Raw genomic sequence first — 18,164 nt, forward strand, 5'->3', positions numbered from 1 at the left:
TCAATGGCACATAAATAAATGGTGGATTTAGCTGCCTAAGTACCTTGGAGAATCTAGCACATAGGCACTTTTGAAAATTCTACCTCGCATCAACATGTAGTTTGCATCCCTAGGAGGCCTGGAGCTTTCCCCGCCAAAAGCTGGTCTTTCCCTAATAGATCTTTTAAATAAATCGTCGTTTTTGTTACACAATCAAAGCAAAACCTACAGATCTGTGAAGCCTGGAGAGATAAATGACTACATTTTCCCAACAAATCATTAGTAAATCCTTGTCTTGGGATCCTAAATTCACTCCCCAAGATTCTTTACCTATGCCAACACATTTCTTTCCTTAGCCCCATTTTTGTTAATGGTTGTAAAAAAAAAAAAAAAGTTGTCAACCTTCTTGATAATTCCTGTCCATATTCATTTGCCTCTATTAGTTACCCAATTATCTTTAAATCATTACTTCTTCACAGTATTTATAGAGCTATGTCCAAGTTTCTATAAGCATGCAAGTTAGCTTTTAAAAGTATTTTAAAATCGTTTACCAAATAAATTTTGTTAAAAATATTCAGTGTGTTATAATATACATTGTATTATAATCTTGTTTTCCTAACAAATCTTTTACCATTGTATTAGACTGTTTCTTTCTAGGGAAGAAATAGCTAGACAGAACAAGTATATTGCTTCTTTACCTCCACTGAATCATCTGTCTCTGGAGTGTCTGGACTGTCATAGCTATTCAGCTGGGCCATTTCTGCAAACAACAAAGAATGACTATTTATAACTATCTCAACATATAATTAATCTGTTTCTATATGGCAAAGAAACAGTATTTTAGAAAGTATTTGTAGATGTCAGAAAAGCACATTTCTTCCTTTCCTGCAAAAATGTTATGCTATTACACAATAGTCACCTTTAAAATCTTGCCAGCTGTTTTAGGTAATGCCTCATACAAAGACAACCAATTATCCTTACCTCAGTATTTTGTAGCATTCCAGATATTCCCTACAACAAGGATAATGAATAAATGCAAATACTATGGTAATGCTTTTAATATTTCTCCAGCAATTTGTTAAGGGTCAGCAGCATGTGTCTGCACATTTATGTCTATGCGGGTATACCCATTCCATTAGGGTATGGAAATTAGATTTCTAAAAATTTTCTTGTCTCTAGTTGGCCCAATTCTGCAAGGTGCAAGCACCCGCAAACCATGGGGAAGCCAGTGGGAGTTCAGGATGCTCAGCTCCTTTCAGGAGTTGCTAAGCACCTCACAGGATCAATCCCACGTCCAAAAGGCAACAGGCTAGAAGGGTATTGGTATCTAAAAGAAATCTCTAAATGGATACAACAAAATCACTGACATTTCTACAGTTCCATTTCATAGAAAGAAAATGAGGCACCTCGACACCTTTACACAGTTTTTTATGGGAAATAAGTAAATGAAAGGTTCTCTTCCTCCCTGACAGGGATCAACGGAAACGTCACTTTACATCAGATTTCAACAGATACAATTAATTAAATTGCATTCAGTAACCTCTGGTGAACATTTTCCTAAAAAGCTGTCGTCTGATGTTGCTTGCCAACCTGTCACTCTGTAATTCTGACAAATATTGCAGAAATTAAGGTAAAACTGTTTCCACAAGAGAAAAAGAAAACCAAAGTTCAATTGCTGCCAAATTCTGTGGTAACTTCCAGTCTCTGTGGCAGGTTTTATTGTTGCTGAGCCAAGCATGGAAGCAAAATTTGTGCCTATAAATATCTCAAAAGAAAAGAGATTAAATGAGATTAATAAAACACGGAGATGAAATATTTAATTGTGCAATAACTCACTGATTTCAAAGTTTAGATTTTCTGGGGCTCTGTGCCCAGGAGCATATTAGAAAGCACACGAATTTTACCATGTAGAACACTGAGGTCTAGAAGGGCTGCCAGACCTGCTCAGCCTCTTCCAGATCACGCTTAAGGAATGGGGCAGGGGGATAGATTAAGAGCATGTGCTGGACAGAGATGGCTGGTCAGGGTGCCCAGAATGTCTGGATCATTTTATTTGTACTCTATTATAATGATAATCCTCAGTTAGTAAGGATTCTTGATATTTAACCCAAAAAAGGTACTGTAATTTGACTCACTCTCTCAAGCTTCGACAAAACAGATAAATTCTCAAGATCTTTTAAAAATTTGCCAAATCGTTTAATATAACATACAATATTTTAAAAGTCTGTATATATAAAATATACTGTAAATTATCTCCCTTTACAAAAACAGGTTGCTTGAAACACTGTACAAGTTTAAAAAAAATTAAATGATTAAATGCCTTTTGGGACCAGAAGTATAAACTTCTGCATCTAGAGCCATGGTTCTCAACCGTGGCCTGCCTGCAGTCCAATCAGCACACAGCTGCGGCCCACGTGACATCTTCAGGGTCATACAAATAGTATATATATATATATTGTGTGGATGCGACCCACGTAACACAGAGAGAGCTGCATAAGAGGCCCACAATGATAAATAGGTTGAGAACCACTGATCGAGATGAACTCTCAGAAGTATAGACTATACCTGTCATATGAATCTATGATAATGACTGACTGACATCACATTTAGCAAACACTCATTCTAAGTATAACTATTAAAAAACCCCAAATGTCTACGCTATTCATTGGAGGGTTAACAAATGCTTCATACAACATGGCAACGCTGTTGCAGTCTGTAGTGCTCTGAGTTACCCAATAAGGGAACAAAACACCTTCCATTCTCAAACTTCCCCCATCCTCTAACCTCTCTCTCCTGTCTCTCCCACTGCATCCTGTCACCCCTGTGATTATCATGGAGACTGTAGGCTCTTTGGGCAGGAATTGTCTGTACTTTTTTGCTTTGTATAGTGGAGAACATATTGTCAATTCTACAAAAATGATAATAGTCCTGGCCCCTCATGCAAAGCTTGAGTAAACAAACTTTGCTCCTTGGGGGACCAACACAAAAGCTAGGATAATAGAGTCCTCTCCAACTCCCAAACCAGTCAGTCTGTGTCTGTTAATACAGTTTCTTCAGTGAAGCAGCATCTGTGGACTCCTGCACTACTCCGTCCAAAATGTAGGGATTGTGGCCAATTGATCCACTCAGACAATGACCCTGCAACCCCCCTGCACCTGTACACAGACTCTATGGCTTTGCAGCATTCATGGTTGGGGGCTTCAGAATGCACTCATGAGGTCCCTCTGTGTAGTGGAAGTGTGCTGGTTGTGCTGCAAAATGGGCCTTTCTGTGGCCATTCCCATCAGTTTAAATTTTGAGAATAGCAAGAGAGGATGAGGACAAAAAGGGGCAGGTGAATTACAGGGAAAAAAGTTCTCATTTAACAGAGCAACGACCAGTGAAGATGGCTCATACTTGATATTTGGAAAGGCTTTTAGCCCATAGGATGCAAAGTAAGAAGTTCTCACCCTCCAGGGGATCCCGGGTAAGGCCCAGCTGGCTGATAATGTAACGAGGAATGTCACATTTAATTCCTTGCCCTTCCTTGGCATGACCTTCAGCAGCTTCTAACAGATGGTAGAACTCTTCGGGATCAAACTCCTAAAGTGAAAGAGTAGGACAAGAGATATGAATGATTTGATTCCAAAATTAAAAGAGAATTTGTTCTTGTTTTATTTCCCCCAGAAAAGGAGGGGAAAAAACACGGTTATTGTTAAGCTTTAACATCTAGCCTGCTCAAATATATCCAAAACTGATTCCAAGGCCTAAGGATGCTGCAAAACATTTACAGTCACAACAAGTATATCAACATGATGTACAGCCTCCTGCTCTAGAAAAATGTAAACCATTAGATGTATTCAGAGACTGTGCTGGATGTCCGTATCCTCGGATCAGCTGGCTTTGCCAATGAACAGAGACAAAAGAGATGGTAAGAAAACATTTTATAAAACAAAAAAGTTGACAGTAGGGGATTTATGCAGTAGGGTCATGATACCTCCAATATTTAGCTTGCCCTAAGTTCTTATGTTGTTATAGTCCATGATGAACACTATAGAAACAGAAGTTTTGAGGTGAGGACCTATGTGAAGTTTTCTGCCATCTCAGCGTGGGAGAAAGATGAATTAAGCCACTCAACAGCAAGCTCCCATCAAACTTAATTAGCTGAGCAAAACATTCTATAAAGGCACTAATCTTGCTTCAAACTATGTTGCATGCAGTTACGAATTTCAGTATCACAGAAGATTTCATTTCTGTTTGTCAAACTGCTCTAAACTATTAACCTGCCAGTGGTGACTAGGACCACTTGATAGCTCAGGCAGGATGCACATGCTTCCTAAGACAGTGTTGCTAAAGTACCTTTAACTCTGATCTGCAAACCACATTGTTTACCAGTGCTGGACTCCTGTGCAGAGACTACCAAAGTGTTTTGAACTGAGTAATTGTTTTGTACAGTGGACCAGTGACTGACATCAAACAGCACAATTTACCTGAAAGAGTCGTTAGCAAGACAGGAGATGACCAAAAAAAACAAACAAATACAATCATAAAAACCAAGAGAGGAGAGCAAGTGGAGGAGGAAAAGGATGCTTTTAAAATTGTAAGCACCTTGGAGCAAGGACCACTTTTTTGTTATATAATCCATTCAGTGATGAGCTCAAAGTCAGCACTAAGCAAATAATAGGCAATTTTGCCAAAGGCAGCAATGAGTGAAGGAGGTGAGAAGTGCCTCTGACTTGGCTAAGAAGAAGTCATTAGTGACCTTAGGGTATGTTTACACTACGAAATAAGGTCGAATTTATAGAAGTCAGTTTTGTAGAAAGCGTTTTTATACAGTTGATCGTGTGTGTCCCCACACAAATGCTCTAAGTGCATGTAGTCGGCGGAGTGTGTCCACAGTACCGAGGCAACCGTCGACTTCCAGAGCGTTGCACTGTGGGTGGCTATCTCACAGTTCCCACAGTCTCCGCTGCCCATTTGAATTCTGGGTAGAAATCCCAGTGCCTGATGGGGCTAAAACATTGTCGCAGGTGGTTCTGGGTACATATTGTCAGGCCCCCGTTCCCTCCCTCCCTCCCTCCATGAAAGCAAGGGCAGACAATCGTTTTGCGCCTTTTTTCTTGAGTTACCTGTACAGACGCCATACCACGGCAAGCATGGAGCCCGCTCAGCTAATCGTCACTGTATGTCTCCTGGGTGCTGGCAGATGTGGTACTGCATTGCTACACAGCAGCAGTTTATTGCCTTTTGGCAGCAGACAGTGCAGTATGACTGGTAGCCGTCATCGACGTAGTCCTGGATGCTCTTTTAACCGGACGCCTGGGCAAACATGGGAGTGACTCAGCCAGGTCATTTCCCTTGTTTCGTCTCGTGGCAATTCAGTCCCGCACTGTCTTTTAATCTGCAGCTAGCAGAAGATGATGGCCAGTAGTCATACTGCATCGTCTTCTGCTGAGCACCCAGGTGTTGATGGCAAGCAGTCATACTGCACAGTCTGCTGCCAGCAAGATGTATAAAGATCGATGAAGTGGCTCAAAATAAGAAATAGACCAGATTTGTTTTGTATTCATTTTCTCCTCCCTCCCTCCGTGAAATCAACGACCTACTAAACCCAGTTTTGAGTTCTATCCTTGAGGTTTTGAGTTCTATCCTTGAGGGGGCCATTCAGTTTCTTGCAAAGCCACCCCCTTTGTTGATTTTAATTCCCTGTAAGCCATGTCGTCATTCGCCCCTCCCTCCGTCAGGGCAATGGCAGACAATCGTTCCGCGCCTTTTTTCTGTGCAGACACCATAACACGGCAAGCATGGAGCCCGCTCAGATCACTTTGGCAATTAGGGGCACATTAAACACCACATGCATTATCCAGCAGTATATGCAGCACCAGAACCTGGCAAAGCGATACCGGGCAAGTAGGCAACGTCAGCGCGGTGATGTGAGTGATGAGGACATGGACACAGACTTCTCTCAAAGCACGGGCTGTGGCAATGCGGGCATCATGGTGCTAATGGGGCAGGTTCATGCGGTGGAACGCCGATTCTGGGCTCGGGAAACAAGCACAGACTGGTGGGACCGCATAGTGTTGCAGGTCTGGGACAATTCCCAGTGGTTGTGAAACTTTTGCATGCGTAAGGGCACTTTCATGGAACTTTGTGACTTGCTTTCCCCTGCTCTGAGACGCAAGAATACCAAGATGAGAGCAGCCCTCACAGTTGAGAAGTGAGTGGCAATAGCCCTGTGGAAGCTTGCAACGCCAGACAGCTACCGGTCAGTCGGGAATCACTTTGGAGTGGGCAAATCTACTGTGGGGGCTGCTGTGATGCAAGTAGCCAACGCAATCAAAGATATGCTGATATCAAGGGTAGTGACCCTGGGAAATGTGCAGGTCATAGTAGATGGCTTTGCTGCAATGGGATTCCTTAACTGTGGTGGGGCCACAGACGGAACCCATATCCCTATCTTGGCACTGGAGCACCAAGCCGGCGAGTACATAAATCGCAAGGGGTACTTTTCAATAGTGCTGAAAGCACTGGTGGATCACAAGGGACATTTCACCAACATCAACGTAGGATGGCCGGGAAAGGTACATGACGCTCGCATCTTCAAGAACTCTGGTCTGTTTCAAAAGCTGCGGGAAGGGACTTTATTCCCAGACCAGAAAATAACCGTTGAGGATGTTGAAATGCCTATAGTTATCCTTGGGGACCCAGCCTATGGCTCATGAAGCCATACACAGGCAGCCTGGACAGTAGTCAGGAGCTGTTCAACTACAGGCTGAGCAAGTGCAGAATGGTGGTAGAATGTGCATTTGGACGTTTAAAAGCGCGCTGGTGCAGTTTACTGACTTGGTTAGACCTCAGCAAAACCAATATTCCCACTGTTATTACTGCTTGCTGTGCGCTCCACAATATCTGAGAGAATAAGGGGGAGACGTTTATGGCGGGGTGGGAGGTTGAGGCAAATCGCCTGGCTGCTGGTTACGCGCAGCCAGACACCAGGGCGGTTAGAAGAGCACAGAAGGGCGCGGTGCGCATCAGAGAAGCTTTGAAAACCAGTTTCATGACTGGACAGGCTACGGTGTCAAAGTTCTGTTTGTTTCTCTTGATGAAACCCCCCGTCCCTTGGTTCACTCTACTTCCCTGTAAGCTAACCACCCTCCCCACCTCCCTTCGATCACCACTTGCAGAGGCAATAAAGTCATTGTTGCTTCACATTCATGCATACTTTATTCATTCATCACACAAATAGGGGGATAACTACCAAGGTAGCCCAGGAAGGGTGGTGGAGGAGGGAAGGACAAGGCCACACAGCACTTTAAAAGTTTAAAACTTTAAAACTTATTGAATGCCAGCCTTCTGTTGCGTGGGCAATCCTCTGGGGTGGAGTGGCCGGAGGCCCCCCCACCGCGTTCTTGGGCGTCTGGGTGAGGAAGCTATGGAACTTGGGGAGGAGGGCGGTTGGTTACACAGGGGCTGTAGTGGCAGTCTGTGCTCCTGCTGCCTTTCCTGCAGCTCAAGCATACGCTGGAGCATATTGGTTTGATCCTCCAGCAGCCTCAGCATTAAATCCTGCTTCCTCTCATCACGCTGCCGTCACCTTTCAGCTTCAGCCCTCTCTTCAGCCCACCACTTACTCTCTTCAGCCAGTCACCTCTCCTCACAGTCATTTTGTGCTTTCCTGCACTCTGACATTGTCTGCATTCGTCTGTGCTCTGTCAGTGTGGGAGGACAGCACGAGCTCAGAGAACATTTCATCACGAGTGCATTTTTTTCGCCTTCTAATCTTCGCTAGCCTCTGGGAAGGAGAAGATCCTGTGATCCTTGAAACACATGCAGCTGGTGGCGAGAAAAAAAGGGACAGTGGTACTTAAAAAGACATTTTCTAGAACAATGGGTACACTCTTTCACAGTAAACCTTGCTGTTAACATTACATACACAGCACATGTGCTTTCGTTACAAGGTCGCATTTTGTCTCCTCCCCCCCCCATGTGGGTAACCCCTCTCCCCTCCCCGTGGCTAACAGCGGGGAGTATTTCTGTTCAGCCACAGGCAAACAGCCCAGCAGGAACGGGCACCTCTGAGTGTCCCCTTAAGAAAAGCACCCTATTTCAACCAGGTGACCATGAATGATATCACTCTCCCGAGGATAACACAGAGAGATAAAGAACAGATGTTGTTTGAACGCCAGCAAACATACACTGCAATGCTTTGTTCTACAATGATTCCCGAGTATGTGCTACTGGCCTGGAGTGGTAAAGTGTCCTACCATGGTGGATGGAATAAGGCTGCCCTCCCCAGAAACCTTTTGCAAAGGCTTTGGGAGTATAACCAAGAGAGCCACGAATGCCAAGGCACATCAATCATTAAACATGCTTGCTTTTAAACCATGTATAGTATTTTAAAAGGTATACTCACCAGAGGTCCCTTCTCCGCCTGGCGGGTCCGGGAGGCAGCCTTGGGTGGGTTCGGGGGGTACTGGCTCCAGGTCCAGGGTGAGAAACAGTTCCTGGCTGTCGGGAAAGCCGGTTTCTCTGCTTGCTTGCTGTGAGCTATCTTCCTCGTCCCCAAAACCTGCTTCCATGTTGCCTCCATCTCCATTGAAGGAGTCAAGCAACATGGCTGGGGTAGTGGTGGCTGAACCCCCTAAAATGGCATGCAGCTTATCATAGAAGCGGCATGTTTGGGGCTTGGACCCGGAGCGGCCGTTCGCCTCTCTGGTTTTCTGGTAGGCTTGCCTCAGCTCCTTAAGTTTCACGCGGCACTGCTTCGGGTCCCCGTTATGGCCTCTGTCCTTCATGCCCTGGGAGATTTTGACAAATGTTTTGGCATTTCGAAAACTGGAATGGAGTTCTGATAGCACAGATTCCTCTCCCCATACAGCGATCAGATCCCATACCTCCCGTTCGGTCCATGCTGGAGCTCTTTTGCGATTCTGGGACTCCATCATGGTCACCTCTGCTGATGAGCTCTGCATGGTCACCTGCAGCTTGCCACGCTGGCCAAACAGGAAACTGAAATTCCAAAGTTCATGGGCCTTTTCCTGTCTACCTGACCAGTGCATCTGAGTTGAGAGTCCTGTCCAGAGCAGTCACAATGGAGCACTGTGGGATAGCTCCCGGAGGCCAATACCGTCTAATTGCATCCACAGTACCCCAAATTCGACCCAGCAAGGCCGATTTCAGTGCTAATCCCCTTGTCGGGGGTGGAGTAAGGAAATCGATTTTAAGAGCCCTTTAAGTCGAAAAAAAGGGCTTCGTCATGTGGACGGGTGCAGGGTTAAATCGAATTAACGCTGCTAAATTCGACCTCAACTCCTAGTGTAAACCAGGGCTTAGTAAGAGCAGCAGACAGGAACTAGATCAGAGGGAGAGTTGGGGGAGACAAAGTCTACGCACTGTGAGACCCAGACACAGGCAAGTAATAGGAAAAGGCTAGGAGGGCAGGTGGAGTGGGAGGTAGGGAAGGATTTTTTTTCCCCCAAGACAAGACTCATTGGGAGAGAGAAAGCAGCCAGTGAATAGATAATAGTTAAAGATAACAGACAAGGAAAGGATGGAAGAAGGAACGGGGAAGGGAGGTGGAATCAATAGAGCTGTACTAATCTTTTTAGTAGAAAGTACTTTTAAGAGATCCTCTAAATGTAGTTTTACATAACGGAATGGAATAGCCTCCTGCAGCCGCGTTCCAGTCTGCAATAAAATACCACTGTCAAAAACCACTGCTAAATTACACATTTTCCCCAAGAGACTGTCTCATTGGTAAACAATACACATTTGAAAAATGTGTCAACTTAAAGTATTCACCTGAGAGCCTGAATTGCTGCCTTCAAAGCCCAAATGCTCAGCCCTTAAATAAACGATATGCATTTTACAATTTGGGAGGCAAGATTTAAACATTAAATAACCAAAATTGTATAAAACAATTAAAACCCTTGACACGCATTACTCCAATTTCCTCACCTGACCTACATGTTCAGTCCTTTCATGTTGTATTGAAGAAGCAGGAGTCATATGAGTGGCTGGATATAACCTTTGTTTCAGATGAAACAATTTTAGTACATTTTGTATCATTTAACAGCACATCTGGTCTGATGAAAGCACAGCAAAATTAAAGGTTAAGTTATAAAATGAGTGAATTCATGTGCTCCAAAGTGTAAGAGAAAACTGACAGCCAAACTATTACAATGGAAAGCTGTTAGGATACTCTTGCTCCTATATACAGTATCAGATGGAACGTTAGCACTGATGGCACTGTGGTCAGTTGAATAAGATAAATAACTTTTTTTAAATGGTTAGGTAGATAGAGTGATTTAAAAAACACAGAGAATACTAAAATAGAGAACTGTACAGTATTTATATACTTTGGGGTCTTGCCCCTTTGTTTTCAGGGCTGTCACTACAAGCTTTGGAGTTCATTACTCAAGTCTCAGAGACTCTATTGCCTCCACCTGCTTGCTCCCACGCTCATCTCAGAAGGACAGGTGCAGCAGCTAGCTCAGGAACCTCTTGATACATTAATTTGCAGCTAACGGCACGTATGATTTAGGAAGTGCTTCCAAGAGGAACACCACTCTACAGAGATGGCATTAAACTTTGGCAAATGCTCTCTTACCCTTCTACGGGGACGTGTGCTATTCTAATGACATATATCAATTTCAGTATAAAGCAGGGTAAGCACCACAAGATTCATAGCAATCTATTTCACTTTAGTTTTGCTTTTTCAATCCCAATGTCAACTTGTGGGGAAGATTTTTAAGTAAATTGTTAAAATTAATTAGAGTCACTCAATACGGCAAAATTCCCATGACCGCTTAGAAAATTCACTGAAAGTTGGAAGACTCAACGCAGTAAATAACTGCCTTATACTCTCAATTTTATTATTCAAGAAATCTCAGCTAGTTTAAAATACAAACATATATTTTGTTGTCATAATTTTCCTCCTTGAAAAGAAAAAACGTTGTGGCACTAAGCTGTCCACCTTCTGAAAAAAGCTTCACACAGCTAGTTTGTCTTCCAACAGCTCACATGCTAAAACTCACTTTTTGTTGGTACAATCTCATTTTAACTTGTGAAAGTTTGCTTCTTACATGAGCTGTTCCACTGCCTATCTCTAAGCACGATCATGCCAGAATTTATCTAGCTGCAATAATGCCTGAAAAAGAAGCAACTTTACTCAGCTCGATAGATTCCAAGGCCAGAAGGGCCCATTAGAGCATCTAATCTGACCTCCTGTGTAACACAGGGCCAGATAATTTCATCCAGTGACTAGCCCTGTATTGAGCCCAACAATGTGTTTCACTAAAGCATTTCTTCCAGAAAGGCATCCAAGTCTGGATTTGAACGGAGATGGAGAATCCACCACTTCTGGTAGTTTGTCCCAACTGTTCATCACCCTCACTGTTAAATATATATGCTTTATTTCTCCTTTGAATTTTTTGGCTTCAGCTCCACTGATTCTTGTTCTCCATTTCTCTGCTAGATTAAAGAGCCCTTAAATTCCTTGTATTTTCTCTCCACTGAGGTACCCATATACCACAATAAAATCACCTCTTGATCTTTTCGATAAGCTAAACATTGAGCCCTGTAAGTCAGTCATTGAAAGGCATTTTCGTGGCTCGTCTGCACTCTCTCCAATTTTTCAGCATCTTTTTGTTTGATGTTTGAACACAGTATTTTATTCCAGTACCAATCTCACTCAATGCCAGCTACAGAAATAGAATCACCTCCCCACTCCCCTTTTTGCAAATACAAGGATCGTATTAGCCCTCTCCCCCCCAATATTACACTGGTAGCTCATGTTCAGCTGTCTGTCCACTATGATCCATAAATCCTTTTCAGAGTCACTGCTTCCCAAGACACTGAGTCCCCATTCTGCAGGTACAGCCTGCATTCTTTGTTCCTACTGTCCAGAAGTAAGTGTAAAACTATGTCCTCTTACTAGTCTGAGTGGGTAGTTTAGAAAGCAATATATGACTTGCTCTTCAATATATTCATGCTGTTCTGTACAGAATTTAATCTTGCTTACAAACTCGCTTGGATTGTTCCACCTGCACACATGTAATTCCATACTCAGAAAACGTGACAATTTTTTAAAAAATTCAGACAGTATGTCTAAACAGCAAAAAAAAAACCCATGGCTGGCCCGTGCCAGTTGACTCGAGCTCACGGGGCTGTTTCATTGCTGTGTAGACTTCTGGGCTTGGGCTCTAGAACCCAGAGGTGGGAGAGGATCCCAGAGCTCAGGCTCCAGCCCAAGCCCAGAAGTCTACACAACAGTGAAACTGTCCTGAAGTCCTGCAGGGGCCAGCCACGGGGTTTTCTTTGCTGTGTAGACAGACCCTCAGAGTCCAATTCTCATTTACACTAAGGATCCTTTAAGCTGTTCTGGCAATTTATACCCACTTTAAGAGCTCTACACTTCCAGAGAGGCCCTACGTGTCCTTATTTTAGATTTGGACCTATTTTTTTTCAAAAACTTATTTTCCATGTAAGAATTGGTTCTTCTTACTGTCTTGTCTACCCAATCAGGCACTTCAAAGCATATACGCTTTCTTCTGAGGATTGTGCTTACCAGGCACTCAAGCAGTCGAGCCGGGCGTGCAATGATGATCATCAGCTTTTTCACGAGCTGGGTAACAAAAGCTACCTCTGAGCTCTCTGATCGCTCGTGGGCCTGCGGAGAGCAAAACATCACATTATCGTTCAAACAGTGAATCATCAAACACTAAAGGTAGAGCAATCAGCTTGGTAACCATAATTCAGCAGTGAAGGCATGACTGAGTCAGGCTAAGCAATTAACAAAGCTCATTCTGTGTTGCCAAATCATATACAGCTTTTCCAGTACAACTGATTCCCTTTTTCAAGCAGTGAATATGCTAGAGGCCTTTTTTATTATGAGTTACCTGAAAATCTCCCTTAGCCATGCTGGCTTTTTAATTTAAACGAAGATTTCTGGTCTAACTATTAAATGTTATCACTGGAACAGTTTTCCTTTCCAGGGTGCTGAATTCTAGAGAATGACATGTAATTAAATGTAAAGTTTTAAAGTTTACTTCTACAGTTTCAGATGTATTTCCTACTCATTACCATGGAAGATCTTAACGTGTATTTCTCGTCCAATTTCATTCTTCTAATTCTGCCAATCAGATTTGTTAATACCTGATGTACAGTGCACAGAAGGAGAACACAAAGTACATAGAAAATACATTTGCTGTTGACAAATCTTATGCCTTTAGGACAAGAGGTTTTTGCCATTTCACTATAAACTCAATTCTTAGTTTCATCGAGGTTTTCCTTTTCTTTTTATAAGAAAGAAAGCAACTAAACTAATGCCTAGAAAATATGAAGACAGATTCTGAGAGGTACAAAAAAGACCATTTTCCTTCTTGCTTGCTCGGTGCTAGAATTGCTGCAACACAAGATCCAAAGCACATGTAAATAATACTTCCCTATGCAGGTTGATAAGGGACTGCCAGCCTCCAATTCTCTAAAGGTATTCAGAATAAACTGATAAACTACCACTAAGATCTTGTAGACTATAAATTCTGCTTTAGCCCAGCCACAGAAATAGAGTCCTGAACCGGCTGGGTGACAAACATTACCTCTGAGCTTTTCAGTTGCTTGCAGGCATGATATTTTATCAACAAGGATTCAGGTGGCAAGAAACAGAGGTTCATTTAATAGTGCTCATTAAAACAAAAATAAAAAAATCCATACACGGTTGAGAAACCAGTGTTGGTAGCCACTAAGGAAGGGTAAAAGCACAGGGAAGCCTGGATTCTGAACTGGAAAACCATAACGTACAATTTAAAAAAGGTATGTTCTCACAATTTCTTATTAAAGCTTTTTCCTTTGGAAAATAAGATATTGCTTAATCTGGAATAGGTTATTGTTGTTTAACAGGTCATGTGATAATACAGTGTTAGAATTTTAACCTAAAACAAAAGGACTTATCTATAGAACTACTGATATGTCAACCAAAGAGAACACAGGAGATGCTTTGTGGGTATATTACAAATGAAAGTCACAGAGAATAACATTTTGAAACCCATAACTACTTGACAGATTTTTAACGGAATGTGTTTCAAAGCTAATTACTAAATAGTAAACAGACAATTATCTAACTGGGGACGCTTAGTATTCTCTCCTCTGTGCCCCATAATACGACACCAAGTTAAAGTAATGAGACAAAGCATGAATTTTGGATAAAATTTCAGTGTCTTCATATTCAAAAGGATTTTTATAGATCATCAAAGGTTATTTATATTTAAACAACTAAAACATTAACCACAGTGTATTATTTCTGATACAAGAACCATGCAAATGGAATGTCAATTTACTTCCAGATAATGTAAATTATGTAGAAAAACCTATTTCTTTTTGCATCTATATTTATATTGTCAAAGGCAATTTATTATTATAAATCAAGTTGTATTGTTTTCATTCTTTCTAATTCACTAAGAAGACAGACAAAATATTCTTAAATATATAACTGATTTAATCAGGTGTTCTGTTCTGAAAATGAAACACTAACTCATGTCTGTCAAATGATAAAGAAAGGCTAAAAAAAGATTGAGAACTACAGGATTACAAAAATCAAACACAACTTGTAACAGCCACTCAGCCATAATCTCTGCACAGCGCTGTTGTTCCAAGATCCTCAGTAAAATTGCTTCTTCTTGTTTCCTTCTCTCACAGGATAGTCCAGACATCTCTATAGATGTCTTGTTTACAATCTGCCCCAGTTACAGTATCTCAAAATCACAGGCTTATATACCAAACAACTGCCTGCTTCTACCACGCGCCTTGGTATGATGCATGCCATCTAATTAGCAGTTCTCAATGACGACATGCTTGTCTGAAGGTTGCTGGTGTCATTTCAGGGTTTTTGTATTGTTTTTCCTGAGGGGAGGGAGCGTAGGGGTTACGGGTGGAGGCTGATGCCATTCCTGTACACACCAAGCCATTTCCAGTGACATATGTATAGGGGGTAGCCATGGGTAATTTACAAAGCGATTCCCTTATCTGAAAGACCCATCCGTCACTAACTGTAGCCACTGAGGCATGAAATTAAAATCACCGTCCTCCCCTGGGGTTCAGCAGGACCAATGACTGGAATATGCAAGTCACAACACTGTAATTGAGCTAATATACTGATACAAACCAAAACAGCAGAGCTGCAGTGCCAAGAACCAATACATTTCACTTATGCATTCATTAAGAAAGCAATTCCAATTTTCAAGTGGGCAACATAAAATCAGCATAATATAATGGTAATAAGGCCCCTTTTTCTTTGTTTCATTTACAGATACACCTGTATATCTCTCATCTTTCTTATCAGAACATCTGACTAATTGTGTAAATATACAATATTGCCGATTCAACTCATTTTGCCTGGTTAATCATTGCATCAGCACAGTAACTGACTAATCTTTTGTTCTGAACTCTGTTTCTATTCTGTTTCATGAAATCAATACTACGGATCCATATAAGAAGGCTTTTACTTTATTTTCTAATATTCTGACTTCAAACTTTAAGCTTCTTATGGAAGTTATGCCTAAAAAATTCTTTTGAATTCATGCCTACTTCAGGAAGTCTACCTGATAAATCCAATTATTTAAAAAACCAAATACTTCTTGGATAAAATATGACACTTTATACTTTCATACAAGGGAATTAATCTTATTTGCCATGGTAACATTTTGGTATTTTATAACAAGAACTGGTATTTAAGTGCCTCTAAGTTTTCTGTCTTGCTATATCCACGTCAGCTATGTCTAAATATTTGACTTTTTATATTGTACTTACTCTTTGTTTTATGATGAAGTTTTTATACAATTTGAACCGTCCTTAATATGCAAAATTTTCATTAAAGTTTAATATTTCTTTTTCCTGTGAGATGAAATTCCAGCTTTTAAAAAAATCTGTTTACGCAGGGTTTTGTTTTAAATGTACTTTATCCTTTAGCAAAATCTGTTCTTCGAAAGGAAGAATATTTTAAACTACATACCATCCACACTTCCATTCCTGTCATTCGTTTACCTTCTGCAGACTAATTTCCTTGTTCTGTGATAGGCATTTGAAAGGTTCCCTGATGCTGCTACCGTTTATGCAAATACTATAGACAAACAATGGACTATATTGCATAGACTGTTCCATGCTGCAGCAATGAGTGCAATTTATAATAGTCTTCATTTGTATCTATTATTTTTATATAGTGCTATAAATGTGCATAGCATCTTACAAACTAACCAAAGGTGAGTACCCTGCTCCCAAGAGCTCACCATCTTTTATAGTAACCGATGTCTTAAAGTATTCTCACATGTTAGTAGCTCAGTTCTGTCTCTGAAAGGAATCTCATTGACATGTCTTTGCATTTAATCTGAAATATCCTGAATGTGTTCTTTCACAGTTTGGGGTGCACCAAGGAAGAATGTAAAAGAAAAGGTAGGGAAGAAAGGGATTCATACTCATTCAAAAAGCAATGAAAAAGACGACACAGGAGTGAGAAGAGAAAGTAAAGCAAGAGGAAGAGAGGTGGAAAGAAAGGTGTCTGGTGTTCCCTCAGCTTCTCTCTAACCTCTTTGTCCTCTCCCCCTATTCCCTTTCAGTCCTTTCCCTCCTAAAGATGCATCTTGCTTCAGGTTTATGCCTCAGGTCTTGAAAGGGATAACCTCAAGAAAGAGGTCCTTGGTGACAAGTCATCGGAACCAGCATGCATTCTTGCAAACAGTCAACCTCCAGGCAGTATTGTTATTCTTATTTATTATTTTATTATTGTGCTAGCACCGAGGGAACCAATCTTATCTCACCCTGTTATTCTCCTCATTTCTCCTTTCGGCAACGGGTGAGCTAGAGCCAATTTAAGAAAATCAATTAAAATTAAGAAGAATCGACTTGCCCATCCCACCCCGACCCTGCGGAAGAAGCTAAAGGAGAGGGGGCAGGGGAGCTCCTGACCGTCAATTACTGACCACCACTCTCTCCTCCCAGGGCAGGGTCGACCTCCCCAGATCTGAGGGTGACCTTAAAGGTGGGGAGAGGAAAAGGCCAGTCTCAGTTCATTTCCCCCAGCCCCAAACTTTGACAGTACAAAGGGCTGCTCTACTAGGGAGGAGAAAAGCTGTATGTGGGAGAATTCGAAGCCCAGGTGGGCAGCGTCTAGAGACAGCAAAGCCAGTTATAGTTCTTCCTGCTGCTCCTTGAACTCTGAGGTATTGCGGGGATGTGTGCTTGCCCCAAACGTGATCTCTGCCTGCCAGTTTATCTCTTTGTGGAGACAGGGGCATGGGTGTCTGCTTCCTTTCTCCAAAATGAGGATGGGTTTTTTTGTTTTTTTTGCTGGGGGGGAGGAGAGTTTGCCCATTCTTTCTCTCTGCTCTTCTTTTTAACAAACTACCTCAGAATTATGCAGGTGGGGGATGCTGGATCATGATCCTCATGCCCAGCTGACTGCAGGAGCTGGGCTGCCTTTCATTTCCTCCCCAGTGCTGTTGCTAGAAGGGAACCCTAGGAATGTCCTTTCAGATGTTACAGCAAAGGGTAGGTCTTGTTTCCATAAGAGAAAAGAGACTCACAATAGGGCTTTTAAATTCACCATTAAAAAAACCCTCTAAATATAAAAAATAGTCTCATTCAATCAGAGAAGACAGAGATGGAAAGAACCTATTACATCTTCAATCCCTCTCCCTGACAATGCTGGATTGGTCTCCACTGAATATTTTCGAGTGTATTTGTTGGATCTAGACTTAAAAGATCCAACTGATGGAGCTTCTCCACTTTCCTTGGGAGATTATGCTGCATTCCAGATACCCTAGCCCAGCAGCATGCCACCAGAAATAGTACTTTGATGGTCAATGAAGCGATACCCTTTTAAATAGCTTAAAAACTAGGCTAAGTGAGAGCATACAAGAGGTTTGATATTTGGTTTCAATTATCAACTGGCAATTTTAAAATCAAGACTGGATATTTTTCTAAAAGATCTGCTCTAGGAATTATTTTGGGGAAGGTCTGTGTCCTGTGTTATATGACAGATCAGAGTACATGATCACAATGGTCCCTTCTGGCCTTGGAATCTATGAACTTCCTTGTGACATCTATTGATATCTGACTGAACTCTGAGTGGCATGTTGTTGACATCGCTGCAGAATACCACCATTGCTAAAGAGCTGATAAGCGATGGCATTAATTCCCAAATCCAGTCCACCGTT

The 18,164-nt window shown here is 41.9% G+C and overlaps 1 protein-coding gene across 6 annotated transcripts in view; it reads right to left on the minus strand.

The window, feature by feature from the left end:
• The window catches only part of MAST2 (microtubule associated serine/threonine kinase 2), a 389,497-nt gene that overhangs the window by 34,307 nt on the left and 337,026 nt on the right, over window positions 1-18,164 (minus strand). For all 6 annotated transcript variants that reach the window (XM_077824259.1, XM_077824258.1, XM_077824257.1 and 3 more), the window contains 3 exons: window positions 12,527-12,628; window positions 3,429-3,561; window positions 678-739 (listed from right to left, as the gene is read on the minus strand). In XM_077824259.1, the coding sequence (XP_077680385.1) occupies window positions 678-739; window positions 3,429-3,561; window positions 12,527-12,628 (297 nt within the window). The remainder of the gene's footprint in view (window positions 1-677; window positions 740-3,428; window positions 3,562-12,526; window positions 12,629-18,164) is intronic.

This window comes from Eretmochelys imbricata, chromosome 8, assembly GCF_965152235.1.
Source record: "Eretmochelys imbricata isolate rEreImb1 chromosome 8, rEreImb1.hap1, whole genome shotgun sequence".
NCBI lineage: Eukaryota > Metazoa > Chordata > Testudines > Cheloniidae > Eretmochelys > Eretmochelys imbricata.